Here is an 18,236-nt window from a genome sequence, read left to right on the forward strand (position 1 = left end):
TTCAAAGATAAAAAAAGTACAAAGACAAAGTCTCTCCCAGACTCACCTCTCTGACATGCCTGTCTTGGCACTACCCGTCCGCATCAGTACCGGGTGGACATCGTCACGGTGATGCCCGCTGCCCACTGACATGTCGATGGACTCGCTGCTGGTGTGCATGCTGCTGACGGAGGGGTAGCCGAGAGCCGAAGAGCTGCTGATGGTGGTGCCCCAGGTCCCAGTGCCTGTTGAGTACACCGAACCAGGGCTCGAAGCTTGTTCGCTGCCCCCTATGCTGGCACCACGACCCCCGTACAGGGGACTGCTGGCGCCGCTGCCTGGTATTGTGGAGGGGGAGTCCAAGGGCCCACCGGAGGACTGGGTGTGCCCAAGGGTAGCGTGGGGGTTGGAGATGACGACTGAGTTTTTCATGCTCTCTGCAGAGGTAACCGGGGCCTGTTTAGCAGCCTTACCACCAAAAAGTCTGAGAGATGAAGAAATAGAAACAGAGAATAAAACCAAACACTTAGTAAATCAGATAATAAGAGCAAAACAGTGAATGAGAAATCATGCATAGGTATAAGAGTAGACATAATATGCAGATTCTTTAATTTCTTAAAGAGACATGGAATTAAATTGGAAAGGCATTTTGGTTTACACTAAGAAGTTAGTCTACTACATATACATTACTGTACGGATCCCGGGAAGTCATCTGTAGGAGAAAAAAAAAAAACAATCCGTCCCCTCAGTTTATAAACCATACTCACAAATTCTTAAAATCAAATGGATTGCGAAAGCGTGCATACGGATTATAAATTTGTGGGTACGGATTCAAAAACTGAAGGTACGGTTTACAAAATCTGAGCGCACAGATTATAAATTTGTGGGTATGGTTTATTAATCCGTGGGCAGGCTTTTGTTAAACCGAGGGAACAGTTTAAGAATTTGTGAGAATGGTTTATAAACTGAGGGGACGGATTGTTTTTTTTTCTCTACAGGTGACTTCCTGGGCTTCATACTACTGTTCAAAAAGTAAAAAAAAAAAAAAAAAAAAAAAAAAAAAAAACTCTTGTTAATAAAAATAAATTTATGTAGGGCTATACAATTAAATAATCCCCTATATAAAGTTTAGTTTCAAATGGATGAAGAACAGGCTCCTAGCATATGTAATTTGCGCAATAGCTGAAATTATGTATGGAAACAGCAATTTTTTTTTGCGATACACCAAAACTTATGCGACAATTTGTTTTTTTAGGGATGACATCATCACGCACACCATTTTATTGGTAAAAAGCAAGTTGGATGGAAACAGGCTGGGAGACTATTTAGCAAATTTAGCAAATTTCGCAACGTTTTTTTTACACATTCTCTTTGTCGATAACAAAACCCGAAAGCTAAAAAGAAAAACACTGTTCTATCCTTAAAAACAGTGGAAAAAGATTAAAAGCAATTTGCTCATTAATAACACGAGCAGCGCAGAGGCAAACGTGAGCCACTCTGGAGAATCATGATCCATGACCGTCATAAAGCAGGTTATGTAAACAGCTTCAGAAAGACCCTAATCATGGAGCTGGAGGAGGTTACAAAAACTCATTCCTTCTTTCACGTGTTTGGCTGTGTAAGAGGGGCCAGAGAAGATGAATGGGGCCATTAATTGAGGAAGCGTCAATGGAAACTCTGATTTATGAGGGTGAAATTCTGTGTGTGGTACGTTGCCCCCGTCCCTTTCCGTACCTTCTTAAAGTTGGAGACGAGACATCGCTATACTTGTTTCCCTGTCTCGCTGTCTGTGGGATAGTTGCCGCCCCTCCTCCCGAAACACCCTTGTCTTTGTCCGCCTGATTGGCTTGGATTGCGTGCCCGTTGGTTTTAGTGCCAGAATCTCTCGGTTTGCTGGTCGTGATAGCAGTAAGGATGGGTGTCCGGGAGCTCAAGCTTGACTCGATGCTGCTTGTGGACGATCGGTTTCCGTTACGGGCCGCAGCTCCAGAACGAGAAGGTCGAGGTAGACTTCGGTACTGCAGCATTGAACGAGCACTGGGGGACAGGTAGCCATCTTCTTGAGGGGGCAATAAACCATCCACAGCCCCTTTTAATGACCCTCTCCCACCGACCAGAAGGGCGGAGGATTTGGGAATCTTGCCCAGGGTGGCTGAGCCGCTGGTAATGGTGGCGCCGCTTGATGTCACCAGAGTGAAGCTGGAGGTGGTTACCACAGTGGCCGGGCCGTGGACACCATTAGGCTTCTTGAAACCGAATGTGCTTGTGGGGACTCGGCCTGTGGGCGTTTTCTTGGCTTCGTCTTCACTGCTTCGACCGGCGTCGGAGGAGGAATGCTGGACGATGTTGGAACTGGGAGACATGCGGCCTTTTTCGGAGACCTTGGCGTCATCTGTTTTACCTATCGGACAAAAGAATGTTACAGCTGGGCGAGTTGATAATGCATAAAACTTGCAGATATAGTCAATGCTCTGTGTAGGAGGTTAATGTAACTTGGGGGGAAATCAAATTGCGATTTTTCTGATAAAAAATGTGATTTAAAATGCAAATAATAATAATAAAAAGCTCCAGGTTTGCTGTGTTTGTTAATAGAGTTGCTCAGTCTGGCCATTTTTTAATTGTTTACCAGTATGACTATATAATAATAATAATAATAATTACAACAACAACAACAATAATAATAATAACTGAATTATTATTACTAATATAAAATAAAAATATTAAACAAAATAAGAACTTGTAATATTTCACTGTATTATGTATTTAATTTAAGCAGTTATTTAAGAAAAAAAAAAGATTATGTATGTTACACTACAACTGATAAAAAAATGTGATTACGACTTAAAAAAAAAAAACTAAAAAAACTAAACTGAAAAATAAAATATCCAGGTGTGCTGTGGTTGCTTAATAATAATATTAAAAATAAAAAATAAATAATTATAACAAACAAATGCAAAAATGTGCTATTGCAAATAAGTATTTAAATAAATGTTTAAGAAAATAATTTAAAGTACATCTGTAAAATTAAAAAGCTAATATTTACAGTACATTTTCCATTTTCAAACACTTAACCATCAAGCTTTAATTTTTTAAAACTCTGGACCATGAGCTGCTTGTGTGTGACAGAACACAGATTCACTCTGAAACATGTAGCACGTAACTTGATTCAATCTCATTTGATTAATCGTGCAGCCGTAAATCAAATTTTCAACTGAATTTCAAGCCTCAAGACAAACATCACTGAACAGCTGCAGAGAAAATATTTTCAAAACGTTTTTGGAAAGAGAGCACCTACCTGTCCCTTGTGTCTTAATCATGCCGGTTCCTGTGGTTACAGTTGTGCTCTTCGTCCGCGGCTCGGTCACGCCCACCTGCGCGCTCATGCCCCTCCTCCAGGAGCCCGTCTGAGTGATAGGTGCGGTTTTCCGTCCAGAGCTGCTCTTATCTGACTCCTCCGAAACATCTGAAGGGTTCCTCCGCCACTTCAGACCCCCTTCCATTTTAATGCCGCAATCCAAACCGCTGTCTGACTTCATCTTGACCTCATCACTGGACCGAGCAGTGTTGCGTTCGGTTGCTGAATGCTTCTCTGCATCTGTCTGAGGCTACGCAAAACAATATAAACTTTCAAATCAACATAATGACCCACACATTACCAAACTTACCAAATTAATATAATTAGAAATCACAGTCCAGAGGAATGTAGAAATGAAGCTTGAGTCAACCTATTTGTTTTAGACCGCATATTTGTTCCAATGTTTTATTGTGATGTGGCATGTCAATTGCTTGAGCTTAAATTTTGACAAGTTTCTATGCAATCAACAGCACCTATTTAGCACTTTATGAGGGTCTTAAGCAGGGGAATGTGAGAGTTGGGTTCAACCAAACAGAAAGAGAAGGGGGTTTCACGAGAAGGAAGAAAGAGGTTGGACAGACAGAGCACAGAAGAACAACCTCTTTGTGTTTGAGATGTAGCTCAACTGATGCAGAGAAATCATTTTAACACGCTGATTTGATGCTCAAGAAGCATTTATTATTATTATCATCAGTGTTAAGAAACAGATGTGCTGTAAGTACTTTGCAAGTTTATTCCAAGTCATTCTACTAACCCAAACCCTAACCTAACAGTCTACTAATGAAAGATTAATTGACATGTAGTTGCAAAGTTACTTATAGTCAGTAGATATGTCTAATATGGAGTATTGGAATAAAGTGCAAACAGAAATTCACACAAGTTTAGTATGTTTAAATTCTTATTTAATTTAAGGTTTTATACCACCAGTCTCGCACTCAATTCCTGGAGTGCCGCAGCTCTGCACAGTTTTGCTCTAATCAAACGAACCTGATCCAGGAAATCAAGGTCTTCAGGATTAATAGAAAACTTCCAAGCAGGTGTGAGTTGGAGCTAAACTCTGCAGAGCTGTGGCCCTCCAGGAATCGAGTTTGAGACCTCTGTTTTACACACAGTGTCATGCACAGATATGTGATATTGGATCAAAGCATGCATAAATGAATGCATAACAGTGTGTGTGTGCAAATGTGCGTGGGTCATACCTGTCCGTTCAAAGCCTTACGGGATGCGGCGGGGGTGTTGGCATAAGAGCTTATAGAGGAGCTGGTGTTGATGTCATCAGTATCAATAGCATCACTGATCCCACTGCTGACTGAACTACTGTCATCCCAACTGAAAGAGAGACAGAGACGAGAATTTTTAAAAAGATTTAGAGTATCTGAGCCCCTGTTTCCAAAGATACAGTATGAATGTTATGGAACGTGTGATTAAATTCTACAGAAACACATCCTTGGACTGAAAAAAGAGCATTAGCAGTGATTTTTGAACCACATCACAGGTCTATGAAGCCCACACATGATAGGCTTTTAATACTGTACATTTACGAATCTGCTCAGGGTCACAGTGGCTAACCAGAGTAACTGATAACTGTGTTTTACACCATCCTCTCACTCCCGGGTGGCCACCATCATTCAGACCGTACTATGACAACAAAATAAAACATAAACAAACACACCAGCCACACAACGGTACAAGTGACCCATGTGACCTTTAACCCCTATCAGTCACAGAGGACTAGATCTATCTATCTATCTATCTATCTATCTATCTATCTATCTATCTATCTATCTATCTATCTATCTGTCTGTCTGTCTATCTAGTATATTAGTCTAAAGAGTGCATGAAAGTGAATCAATGCACTTTCTCTTGCGTTCCTTTTCTCTTTCTTTGTTGCATGTTGACTCCTCAGCGTTCATTAGAAATGCTTTTATCATCTAAACTTACTCTAGTAGAAGACACAACTGTGAAGTCTTAGGACAAGGCACTGATTTCTCCATAAATCCCACATAGATGGAGTTTGAGTCTTTTAAAAAAAATAGTTAAACCAAAATCATCCTTAAAAGATGCCCACACACTTTCCTATGAACCTAAAAGGATCGAACTACAAATCTATAACACACTTTGCTTGGCTAACACCCAGACAGAAGGATTTTTAAATTTAAAGAATTATTAATTTAAAGAACATCCACTAACACATTATTTTTCCAAGAAATCTCAAACATAATACACATATAACTCACTCTACCTGACTCGATGTCCGTGGCTGCCATAGATGCCAGTAGCCGGGGTGGAAATAATGAGATTGATTTCAGGGAAAAGATGCCTCATGATCTTAAATACTCAAAATGTAAATTCTCTCGCTGTATTTTTTCCCCCACTCCTTCCTGAATCTGCACGACAATCCATGTATTCCCTCAAACCTCTGCCTCCTGTCACTCTCTCTCTGTCTGAGTTTTTCTCTGGTAATCTGATCCTTGAGAGGGACGTTTTAACCCTGCAGATCGCTGGAGTCGCCATACACCAAGAAGCCAGAGAAACGCTCACTCACATTCACACACATCGACACACAGGCAAACAGCACTGAGGAGGACAAAGAGAGAGTGATAACAGAGGTCACAAAGACAAAAAACAGCACACATTTACACAAACACACACTCTTTCTCTCTTTCACACACACACACACACACACACATGCAGGAACCACCCTACTGGGTCAGGATGCTAATTAGAGATCAGCGTTTTGAGTGTAGCTTGAATGAGGGCTTCTCTTTGGCTCGCTACCCTGCCATTACTGTCTCCAGTGGCCCAGCAGGCTAACCAGCCGGCCTGCTTTAAACAGCACCTCCGCAACAGCCCACCGCAGCCTGCGTTTCTCCCTGAGAACCAAATTCTCCATTAAAACCTGCAGGGGTGACGTCAGTTACTTCAGCACGCACACAGATCTATATCATCTAAGTAGACATAATGGTTATTCAAGAAACTGTATAACTGAGAATTAGAGCATCATTAAAAGTTTCACAAACTGTATCCCCCATGCATTGCATGTTTATTTATTAAATAATTTAGCCAATTTGATAATGCTCTCAGCTACCAATAAGAGTGTAAACACCTTTTCCCATATTTAAATTCACTCTGCAAAAATACACCAATTTCCCCAGAAAATTCAGCATGTTCTGCCTGGGCCTAGTACATAATACCATACATATAACATAGTGACCCTCTTGCTCTAAAATATGACTGTACTGTATATGTTCAGAGTGACCCTCTTGCTCTAAAATATGACTGTACTGTATATGTATATACCAGGTTTTAATAATTTATAATAAATATATTTTATATATATATATATATATATATATATATATATATATATATATATATATATATATATATATATATATATATATATATTATAGAATTATAGTATATAGAATTTAAATTTATTTTACATACTGTATATTTATTGTATAAGTAAAAATAAAAAATATTATAAATATGTAAAAAAAATTAAAAAAATAAAATATTTACACATTTATAGTACAATTATTCAAAATCATTTTCTTTTCTATTAAGTAGTAGTGTACTGTTAGATATATAAACAAAGCACTCTATTAAAATAAAAATAACTGTAATTAGCCTCATAATTTATTTAACTAGTATTAAATATGAAATTATTTAAATGTAAACATGTTATTATTATTATAAAAAATATTTTAAAACATTAAAATTTCCCATTTCCAACTAGTGTTTAGAATTAAACAGAAATAACAATGTAACATTTGGCCAGTTTTAACTTAATAATTGTATTTTTATTATTTATTTGTTTTTATATGTATAAATATGTATATTTTCAGTCTGCTTTCCCTGTTTTTTTTTTCTCCATTAATCTTGCACGCTTTTCCTTTTTTATATCATGTGACATAAAAATATATTTTTTTCAGTCATTGCACCTAAAACCAATATCTGACAGATCAGGAGATTGTGAATGAATGAATGAATGAATGAAATCAGGATAAGGAATTATAAAATTTATATTCTGTGCTTGTGGAGCTAAATCTCTACTGGAACATGCATTAAGATGTTGATTATGCTGCTTTTAACCGCCTCTCAAATCCCCCGCTCACAATCTGGTATCAATGCAATAAACCTTAGCGCAGGGAAGGAGGGATTTGGGGTTAAACCAGGCGAGCGATTGTTTGTGTGTGTGTGTGTGTGTGTGTGTGTGTGTTTGTGTGTGTGTGTGTGTGTGTGTGTGTGTGTGTGTGTGTGTGTGTTTGTGTGTGTGTGGGGGGTGGAGTAGGTTAACTGTTAGGCTTTTAAGAAGACCGTTACGTTCCCAAACATTTTGGGGCATTCCAGACCTTTCCATGCTCAGCTCTGCGGCAGAAGAATGACAAAGCTCCTCTGACCACAAAAAATGAGAGGTCAACAGGCTTTTTATTCTTTCGTCTGTGGTTATCGTTTTCCCCCCTTTTTACATGCATTATTCCCTCAGCTTGCTTCATAAAGGTCTCTTCTGCCATCAGACTTCGGTTTAGAGTTGGTCTGATTCATTTGAACAAATCAGTTCAAATGGAGAGTCTGTTTGAACTGATTCACTTACTCATTTGAATCTTCAGTCCAAAAAGGCTTCCAGAAATCCCTGTGGGTCATTTAATGCCTGCTTGTTAAAATACTAAATAAATACTTGCTATGTATTTGAAGCGTACCACATGATTTGTGCACCAGCAAAACACCTAATAGCTACATGTGAGTTATTTAAGCCCTTATTGGCCCAAAATCTTTCTCTCAAACATAATTTATGTTCTCCTGCAAAATAAATATGGCACCTTAAAAAAGTGCCAGGTTTGTCATCAATGACACTGAACATAGTTGGTTTTCATGTCTCATCATTGATTTTATACCTGGTAGGAGTACGACACGTCAAAGCTACAGAAGACTTGGAATATAGCCTTTGAACTATGTTTAGGGTGCTTTTTTTTATCATTTTCCATTCAATTTCACTATATGGAAAAGAATGACCACAGAAAACAAGCTTGAAATGACAAGATGAGTGCGAGGACAAGATGTAAAAATTAATGTATTTGTGTGAATAAACCTATGTAAATAAATGAATGTAAAAAATAGAAAACAAAACTATTACTTCAAGATACTTAATGTATAATTACCATAAAGATAACCCCAAAAACCCCAAAAGAAGTTCTTTGCTACAGTTATATTTCATTTTAAGGTCCAGTTCAAAAATGATTCATTTTTAGAACAATTAATTTTTTAATGATTCTCTTGCTCTATTTCAGCACCTACAAAAACACATATGCATTGAATTTAGCACCATCCCCCCACCACACACACACACTCACAACCAGTCACAGAGTCTCTCATCTGCCCGACTTTCCTTAGCAACAGAGCTTTCATCATGGCCTGAAAGAATCGAGCATGTGAGATGCCCAGCATTTCTCTGTCTCTGGTCATAAGGTCTGCCTGCTTTGAATGCTTAAACATGATCATCATGTTGATCCAGTTACCTGTAATGTGTGTGTGTAATCACACTTAAAATCTGCAGACTCCGAGGGTTTAAGAAATATAAACACAGAGACATGTACACATGAAACACTACTGCGATCAAGATCCCATAACTGGAGTTTATGTTACGCTGTATCAATTTACACTGAGAAGAGCAGAGGCCCATCCATCTGTTAAATGTATCTCATATAATCTCTCTATCAGCATATATGTTGAAGGAATGGTGACGTGTTCTCTGCACTTTACTACCAGCTCTATTTCTTTTTACTATTTCTAAAAATAACCATAACATCCAAATAAACCCTGATAAATTCAGTTTGAGTATTACCTAAAATATCTGAAGTCCACCCACCCGAAACTCATCACTTTCACTTCACCGCTCTGCTTTTTAAATGCTGCAAATCCTAACTGTAAAATTGCAGATTCCCGTTTTTCCAGGGCATGAATTTATTCTGTTCGCCAAAGGTTTTCTGAGGCGCTGGGAATCTTGACAGATGTGGGCTGGTAGGGAGGAATCTCTCTTTTTCAGTGCCATAAGAGAAAATGTTTTCATGCAAGTAGAAGCTTACCATTAAAAAAATGTTTAAATGTTTTAAAAATGTTTTTCAAAGATGTTTTTTTTTATTATTATGATTTTGAAAGCAAAGGTGCAGTTATTTGATCAGAAATACAGTAAAAACTGTATCAATATTGAAAAAATATTATTACAATCTAAAAATATTTACTTCATTCAAATATTATTTTATTTTATTATTATTTTCTATTATAATATATTTTTAAATATAATTTTACCATTACTTTATTTTTCAGTGTCACATGATCCTTCAGAAATCCTTCTAATATGCCGAATTAGTGCTCAATAAATTATTATCATAGTTGAAAACTATGACGATAAAACTGTTATATTATTGTTGAATTGGAATTCTTTACTAAATTTAAATTTCAAAAGAAAAACACTTATTTAAAATATAAATATTTTGTAATAATGTAAAAGTCCTCACTTTCATTTTTGATCAATTTAATGCATTAAAATGTCTGTGCACGGGTACACTCTTTTCAAAACAGTAAAAATCAAGGAAAACCTAAAAAAATCGAGCACATTCCTACAAATGGAAACAAATTATAACCTACTCTAAAATTTCATGTTTATGAACTATACATTGTTTATGTACACTAGCATATAACTGAATGTATTCCTTATGATGCTAAAAACCTACAAAGTGTATCTAAAAACAGTTCTTAGAAAACAATTTTTTTTTTTTTTTTTTTTTTTTAAATTTAAGGAAAATTAAAAAAATAAAAATAATGATAAAAAAGTTCTAGACTTTATAAAAGTTCATACTTCCATGATTCTAAAATGGAGCATTTTAAAACTTTTTTTTTTTTGTCTTTTGTCTAAATTTCCAATTGGTGTAACTGTTTTTAGACTCTTTTCTCAGCGCATCAGTAATATATTAGAAGCCCATGAATACTGAGTCTTCATAGTTGAAAACAGTCCAGGACACCCACATACAGATGAGAGAGATGGGAGGCCCTTATACCCAGGTGTGTTACGGCTGCACAGGTGTGCTGTAGACAGATCAGACTGATGGTTGGAGGGAAGAGGGTCCGTGCAAACAAAGGAAAGGATCCTACAACATCACACAAGACGATCACACTCACACAGTTCCCTATCAGAGATCCACTGCACCTGCTTAGGAAAATGTAAGCTACCAACTCTCTCTGTCCTTCAGTGTGCACTACAGTTGAGAGCTGGCTGAGGGTCTTTGGCTGGTCACTGCTGTTTGAATGCCTGTGCGGGGTCATTTGAAGTGCTCTGACCTTAAACCTCTGACACTCAAACACATGGTGGAGAAACACGGCTGTGTCGTTCCCAGGGCCTCTCTCATGCTATCTCTCTCCCTTTTATCTACACGCCTGCCAGAAGAAGTGTTATTTAAAGCAGGACACCCCAGGGACTTTTGAAATATTCTCCTCTCATTAAGACACTAGAAAACAAAGTAATGATTCATGTTTAATTATATGAGCTGTAAATAATATCATCTCATCATATAAAGTATCATGTGGTCTCTTCCAAGAATCCAAGATGAGTAAATGATGACAGACTTTTTAATTTCTGGATGAACTATCCCTTTATAATACCAAAACAGCCTAACTTTAAGGGTGTTAGAGAGTATGTAAAAAGGTAATGAAAAACTATGTTACTAAATGTCTGGTGCTATCAATCATGATTAGCATTACCAGAGGAAAAATTATTAAGTGTTATGAATGTGTAGAAAATGCTGCCTTTACATACTCTAAGTCAAGTCAAAATGGGCCCTTATTGCTTTAACATCCAAATAATTTGTGCCATATTAAAGCTGCCTTTCCAATTTTACAGATTGGGAAAAACAAGAACTTCTGATATTGCATTCATAAAGAAGCTCTCATGGAAGCAAACACACTAATGTGGTGTGTGGTAAAAGGGTCTTGGAATGAAAAAAGGATGATCAGGTTGCAGAACTAAAAGGGGAAGATAACAGATATATCTGGTCAAAAGAGAGAAACAAAGAGAGAGAAAGAGAAATGGATGAGTTTCAGGGCAGCAGAGACAGTGGTAGAGAGTTTAGAGGCTGGAGGTTAACCACAACATCCTCAGCGCAGTGGAGGGGACTTGTTCTCAGAAAAGGAGAAGGGGAACCGTCCAAAATAGAGGGAGGCTTTTTATGGTGCATGAAACACCCATATTATATCATTTCATCACTGTGCTGTTCATTTCCTCTGATGTGTGGAGTCTGAGGGGGACAGGACTATAAAGATAGAGAGGAATTCCCCCATGTGCTCGTCCTGTGGTCAAGTCCTAACAAGACACACTTTAGTGAGGGTTAATATCTAAGGAACCCCCCCCCACCACCACCAGTTTGCCCATCAACACTGAATTATAAACACTGGCGACAGTAACGTAGTGCAAAATGGTCAAATGCAATTATATAAAAGATAACAGCCGATTGTCTCAAGACAGTCTTTATCGTTTTCAGAAGCATCTGTTTTTAACAGAGACAAGCTCTTTTGTTTTGGTGAAGAGAAGATAATTCAAATCAGTTGGGCTGGACTGATTTTACATTTCTGTTTTGAGACAATATGTCATGTGACAAATTTCATATGCAAAACTGAGGATTACTAAATTACACACTCTGACTACAACAAGTCAAATAAAAAAAGTACTGCAAAATACAAGTAAAAAAGTATTAAATAATTAAGTATTAAATAATAGTAAATAATTTTATTTGATAATTTTAACCAATTTAATTAGTGATTAAATATTTAATAGATTAAACGGGGAAAAAACCTACTAAGAGATTTTGACATACATGAAGTATATTTTTTGGATTAAGATTAATTTAGATTTTAGTATTACAAACAACTTTCAATAGAAAAAATAAAAACATTTAAAACTAGGGAGACTTTAATAGAGTTATTATACCAATTTAGATTTTCATTTTTAAATTAATAAAAAAAAAAAAAACTTGCTCGCATTTTAAATATATTTATACATATTGTAAATGTTTGATATTGTTTGGGCAATAGTCAATTGATGGTACCTACCAACTGAATTGCCACTGGATGAGCAATATTACTGTACATAGCAGAATGAAAAATGTAGTCTAGAAAACACACACAGCATTAGACCACTATTAGGAAGTCCACTTGATATGATTTAATCTAGACCTTAAAATCTATCCAGATATGAAATATGGGCAACATTAAAACACACAATCTTCCAATATTTTCCACAGTCTGAATCTTACTCTTCCCTCCTGCTGAAGTGCTAAATGTGGTGATGTAATATCTGAATGAGTGGCATCTCTTCTGGCTCACACACATATCTGTCCTTCTGCCAGCTAAATGACTCAAACACATATAAATACACATGCTAATTAAATATAATAGTTTAAGAGGGGCAGTCGCAGCCACTCTGTAGGGTTACACCCACAACCTACAACCTAGATCTGCAACAGAGAGGGCTGTGGTGACAAGCCATCATTTCAGTGTGCAAGCTCAACTCAATAGAAGACTTATTTTTTCTTTTCTTTTCTGTAATGGAGCATGCCATCATCAACCAGTGCCACCTCCATACAGGATTTCCCCCACTGAACTTAACATAGACCTACAGCGGCCTATAAAACCAATGCAGCTATAATCAGACAAAACAGAAGCTGATATTATTATCATTCCTTAAATACAGAAGTGAATCCACATTTTGTGTATGTATAGAACGCAAGATTTGATGATGAATGATCAGGGTGAAGAGCAAGAGGTCTTAGGTACCTGTCGGCATCTCCCTGGCTGGTGGAGGCGTTACGCTGCAGACTTTCCCGTACCATTGCCATTCCATCCGGCAAACGGTTCAATCGTCGCGTATACAGACTCAATCCCCCATCCGTCATGTACCTAAGAAAACACACACACACACACACACACACACACACACACACACACACACACACACACACACACACACACACACACACACACACACACAAACAGAGATCCTACATTACTCATCCAATCAAAAGAGTTAAACAAAAACTGAACATAAAGAACATTCAAAAACAAAGACACTGTTCACAGATACATTATAGACACTGACTAATGAAATCCACAGTGCAGTTAGGTCTCATATACTTTGCAATTACAAATAATTAAATAAACTGATAATACTACAGTCATTAATCCAAAAGAAATCACTAAACAACAAAATATAATATAATATAATAATGATAGATAATAAAACGGTCTAGATAACGTAGAGTTCTCTCACATATTAACTGCTAAACAAATAAATTCAATGCTAATAAATACGTAAATAAATACTGCAGTCATTAACCCAAAACAAAGCACTAAATAAAAATATAATATAATATTACATTATATGTAATATTAATAAGTCCTGAGTAAAGAAACAAAATGATTTTGTGATCACAATTTTTAATTCTTAAAGCAATTAACGTCAGAGAACTCCACATAATCTAGAGAATTTAAATATATTGTTATATTATATAATATTATTAAATCTTTGCTACTAAGGCTGGTCAGCATATAATACCAATAAATAAAAAGAACAATGCAGAGATTATCAGTCTAAAGGAAATGCAGTTTAATTTTTTTTCTTTTTTTTCTTTCTAAACTTTTAGAGGAAATGGGATGTTCAAGGGGGAAAAAATCAGCAGCAGAACTAGTAATGAACATCTCAGTCAAAAAATAAGTTAAACGGTCTTTCAACTAATAGAGCCTTCATGACATCCAACCCTTTGCCGGTTTAAATCAGGCAACAGGAAGTAAGTGTGTGTGTGTGTGTGCGTGTGTGTGTGTGTGTGTGTGTGTGTGTGTGTGTAGCATGAGGTTAGTGGGGTCAATGATTCACAGTCGCTCGGAAAAAAGGAAAATGATCCATCATGTCTTCAGACAAGACTTCACATTAATCATAAATGATAATCACGCATACATGAACAACCTCATTTGTAAGTCGCTTTGGATAAAAGCGTCTGCTAAATGATTAAATGTAAATGTAATTGTAACAAAGTTCGCCCATACACATAAACACATGATATTATTGTACAGATAACAAAAAGCATCCAAAAATGTGTAAAAACCATCATCAACCATCAGATAACTGCTGCTGTCCAATAATACCAGATCTGTGCATGCAGTTTTCACTCAAGCAACATGAGTTGCTCATTTCTTTATCCATTCATTCATTCACACACGTCTGTAAGGTTTAGGTGGGTGAAAGGGCTACCTGGAGAAAAACAAACCCTCACATAACTCAAACAAAAACAGATACTCTTCCAAATATTTGCCCTGTCACTAGATTCCTCTCTGCTCGCAGTCACTCACTCTGCTACAGTTCCCACTGGACACTGGAATAAAATCCCCAGTCTTCACGCTCAACGGACTCACTCAAGGAAAGACAGTTGTGTGTCTGTTAGTGTGTGGTTGTGAGTCGGTACAGTGCCTCTTTGTGTAAAATACTGTCACATCATATTGAGAACGAGCTGCTGGAATACTGTGGCTTTACAGTTTGCCAAAAACCTCCAGACAGCTAACAGTGCAACATCTCTGGTCAGACCACCTCCACATACATCCAACTTTCAATTTCCCTCCATATTTCTGAGAGTATTTAGGTGAATCTCACAAGAATGTCTAGGTTATATTTCACCATAAACTCTTAATTGTCATGAAAGCAATGCTACGCTTTGTAATATGTAAAGAGTTACTAGGCTATTAGTATAATATAATGCATGAATGCCATTAAATTTATAACATAACAGAACATAATATAATATGTATGAATGCCATTAAATTAAAGTAACAATTGCAAAAAAGTTTTATTTGCCTTTTTCTTAAAAATAGAAATACATTTTATACTAGTTGTAGTATAAAACGTTTAGAATTTTATTTTGTGGTGAGATATGACCCAGATTTTATTTCAGACACATTTTCATAACATTTGCACTAATATGATCCTCTTTACAATCCCATTTAAAGCATCAACAATGCTAGTTACAAAACATTACCAGTTTGGTAGTACTAAGAAAATAAGACTAAACACTAAGATTATACTTAACAGAAACAAGATTACACTTAACAGAAACAGACCTGAACCTCTAAACTTACTGTAAATGTAATTTCTTTAACTTTTCTCTAAAAGCATTACAGGTCACATGATAACAATAATACAAGTTGACAACAATGACTGACATACCTTTCAGTGTTAAAAATCCATCAGATGTTTAATTTGCCAAAACACAGGTGAGATCCTGTGGGAAATACACACTCTGATGTGTTTGTTTGCATTAGCGGATGAGGTTATGAATATGTTTCTCTAGTGCTGGAGTATATTCTCTGTCTCTTCTCTTCTGTATGTGAGTGGCTGAAGTTTGTGCCGGTGCGCTGGACTGTTTGGTGAAGAGGGAGGAGGCTAAACCAACCACCCCCTTCCCCAAAACACACACACACACACACACACACACACACACACACACTCACATAAACACAACCCCCACCCCCTGAACAAGACAGCCTGGAGGGGTTCTGGGAGAAGGGCAGCACATGAGGGGAAGAAAGAGGGGGATGAGAAAGAGAGAAGTAACAGGAAAGAAAGTTCAGAGGAGAGTTAAGACTTAATTGATGACACAGATTCAATGTCTGAGTCTGACATTTGAAACATAAAAGGGCTGATCGTTTTTAAAGGAAGTATGGCTGTAAGATGTCATTTATTTTTAATTTTTTTGTATATTATAAATTTATTTCTATATATATTTACATTTAATTATAAAGAGAATTATAAAATTAAAATTAAAGAGCGGTTATATATATATATATAGTCATGAAAATTATATGAACATAACATAAATCAATAAATTAAATTTAAATTATATTATATTTATTATATTTATTATATTATATTATATTATATTATATTATATTATATTATATTAAGTCAAGAATTTGAATTCGAAAAATTATTGAAAGAAATATCAATAACCCAAATCAGGCTTGATTTTTATCTATGCTAAAGATAATTCATCTTGAAACCAGATCAAAATTCAAATGCGAAACAACAGTCTACATAAAATATAATTATATTTTAAAAATCCCAAAAACCTGAATATGAGAAAATCAGACAATCTTCTAATTGAATTCACACTATGAAATTATGAAATGTGTGTGAGCGTGTGTGTGTGTGTGTGTGTGTGTGTGTGTGTGTGTGTGTGTGTGTGTGTGTGTGTGTGTGTGTGTTTCTATGTAAACAAGACCTGATGAAATGAAGTAGGCCTATTCATGATCAGACAGCTACTGTATAAGGTGTGTTTGGAGATGAACATCAAGGTCTTAGCATGTGTTTTCTAACCTACTAAAGCAAAACCCTTGTATTTGTGAACAAAAACCAACATAACTGCGCAAATACCAAACTAAAAGCTATAAATGCCTTCAGACTAGCTATAGACAAACTTTAACAAGTGACATGATTTACAGCATTCCCATCTCATTTCAGATGATTGTTTGCTAAACAGAAATCTCAATAGCTTTACAGATGCTGTAAACACAATGTCAGTCATATGTCAGCGTCTTGTACCTAAAGAACATATTCATTTCCGCGTGATACATATGATGTAACGTGACAAACCTGTCCCTCCATTATCAAAGTGCTGTCATGAACAGAGGAAGGAGATCATATTAGCTCAACCTGTATGTGTTCATATATAGAGCAGCCTGGGGTGAAGCCTTTAACCCGTCAGTCCTGATTACACTGTGAAAACAACCACTTTGAGACCTGGGAAATCAGATCCAACACCAGTATCATGAGAGCCTCTTTCCGTGAGGGATCTGGTTCAAACATGTTAGTGCACTTCATGATCTATATAGCCCTCCAATAGCAATCTCACTTCCCTCAATGCTCATGACATCATCCATTGTGCAGAAGATCCTCTAGTTTAAGAGACATTTTTCAATGCACACAGGAGATCCTTTTTTTTAGTTAAGTGTCAGTGTTAAGGACTTCACATTCAAAATGTCAGATTTACAATAGCACCCAAACCAGTGGAGTAAAAGTGAGCAAAACAGTGAATTTGACAGGTTTTTGATGCCTGGATTTTGTCAGACGTTTGTTAATGACTATCTAAGTGATATTTGCATCCAGACTTCAGGCTTATGGCCAGATGTAATTGCAGCCTGTCACCTGGCCTGTTCTCTATAATCTGGTAATGTTAGAAGCGCTAGAACAGTTTGTAGTGTTCAAACCACACAGGAAGACTGTGATTGGGGGGAAATAGTAACACAAGATGTTTAAATTGCACATTATCACAGCCAAGGTATGCAGAGAGCTTGTTTGAGCATGAAGGGGGCGGTGAATCTGTGTCACATTGCCCCTTCGATCTGTACACTCAGTACAGAGGAGAGCACATGCACTAAAGCTGCTTTTATTACCGCCTAAGGACCAGAGCCACAAGGTGACAGTATTCATTGCATTTAATGTGTTCACTGCGTCATTAGACATCATATGTGTATCTGAAATACAACTGGATTCAAATCTCCCCATGAGAACTGATTCAGTGAATCAGACTGGCGATGATTCACACTAATGTCAACATAAAAACACAAAGTCTAGTGTCTATCCTTAGCTTTGAAGTAAAGGCAGCAGAAAGAAAAAAGTATAAATCCATTTCAGATTTATAGGGATAGTTCACTCAGAAATTAAAATTGTGCCATCATTTACTCAACCTCATGTTATTCCAAACCTGTATGAGTTTCTTTTTTTTGTTCTGTTGAACATAACAGACGACATTTTGAAGAATATGGGTAACCAACAGTTTATGGACCCCACTGACTTCTATAGAAC

The 18,236-nt window shown here is 36.7% G+C and overlaps 1 protein-coding gene across 14 annotated transcripts in view; it reads right to left on the reverse strand.

Annotated features, from left to right (window-relative positions):
- The window catches only part of LOC109092613 (neuron navigator 2-like), a 187,009-nt gene that overhangs the window by 22,603 nt on the left and 146,170 nt on the right, over positions 1–18,236 (reverse strand). For all 14 annotated transcript variants that reach the window (XM_042727171.1, XM_042727170.1, XM_042727176.1 and 11 more), the window contains 5 exons: positions 13,163–13,285; positions 4,534–4,663; positions 3,275–3,584; positions 1,714–2,380; positions 47–463 (listed from right to left, as the gene is read on the reverse strand). In XM_042727171.1, the coding sequence (XP_042583105.1) occupies positions 47–463; positions 1,714–2,380; positions 3,275–3,584; positions 4,534–4,663; positions 13,163–13,285 (1,647 nt within the window). The remainder of the gene's footprint in view (positions 1–46; positions 464–1,713; positions 2,381–3,274; positions 3,585–4,533; positions 4,664–13,162; positions 13,286–18,236) is intronic.

Source organism: Cyprinus carpio, chromosome B7, assembly GCF_018340385.1.
Source record: "Cyprinus carpio isolate SPL01 chromosome B7, ASM1834038v1, whole genome shotgun sequence".
NCBI classification, from domain to species: domain Eukaryota; kingdom Metazoa; phylum Chordata; class Actinopteri; order Cypriniformes; family Cyprinidae; genus Cyprinus; species Cyprinus carpio.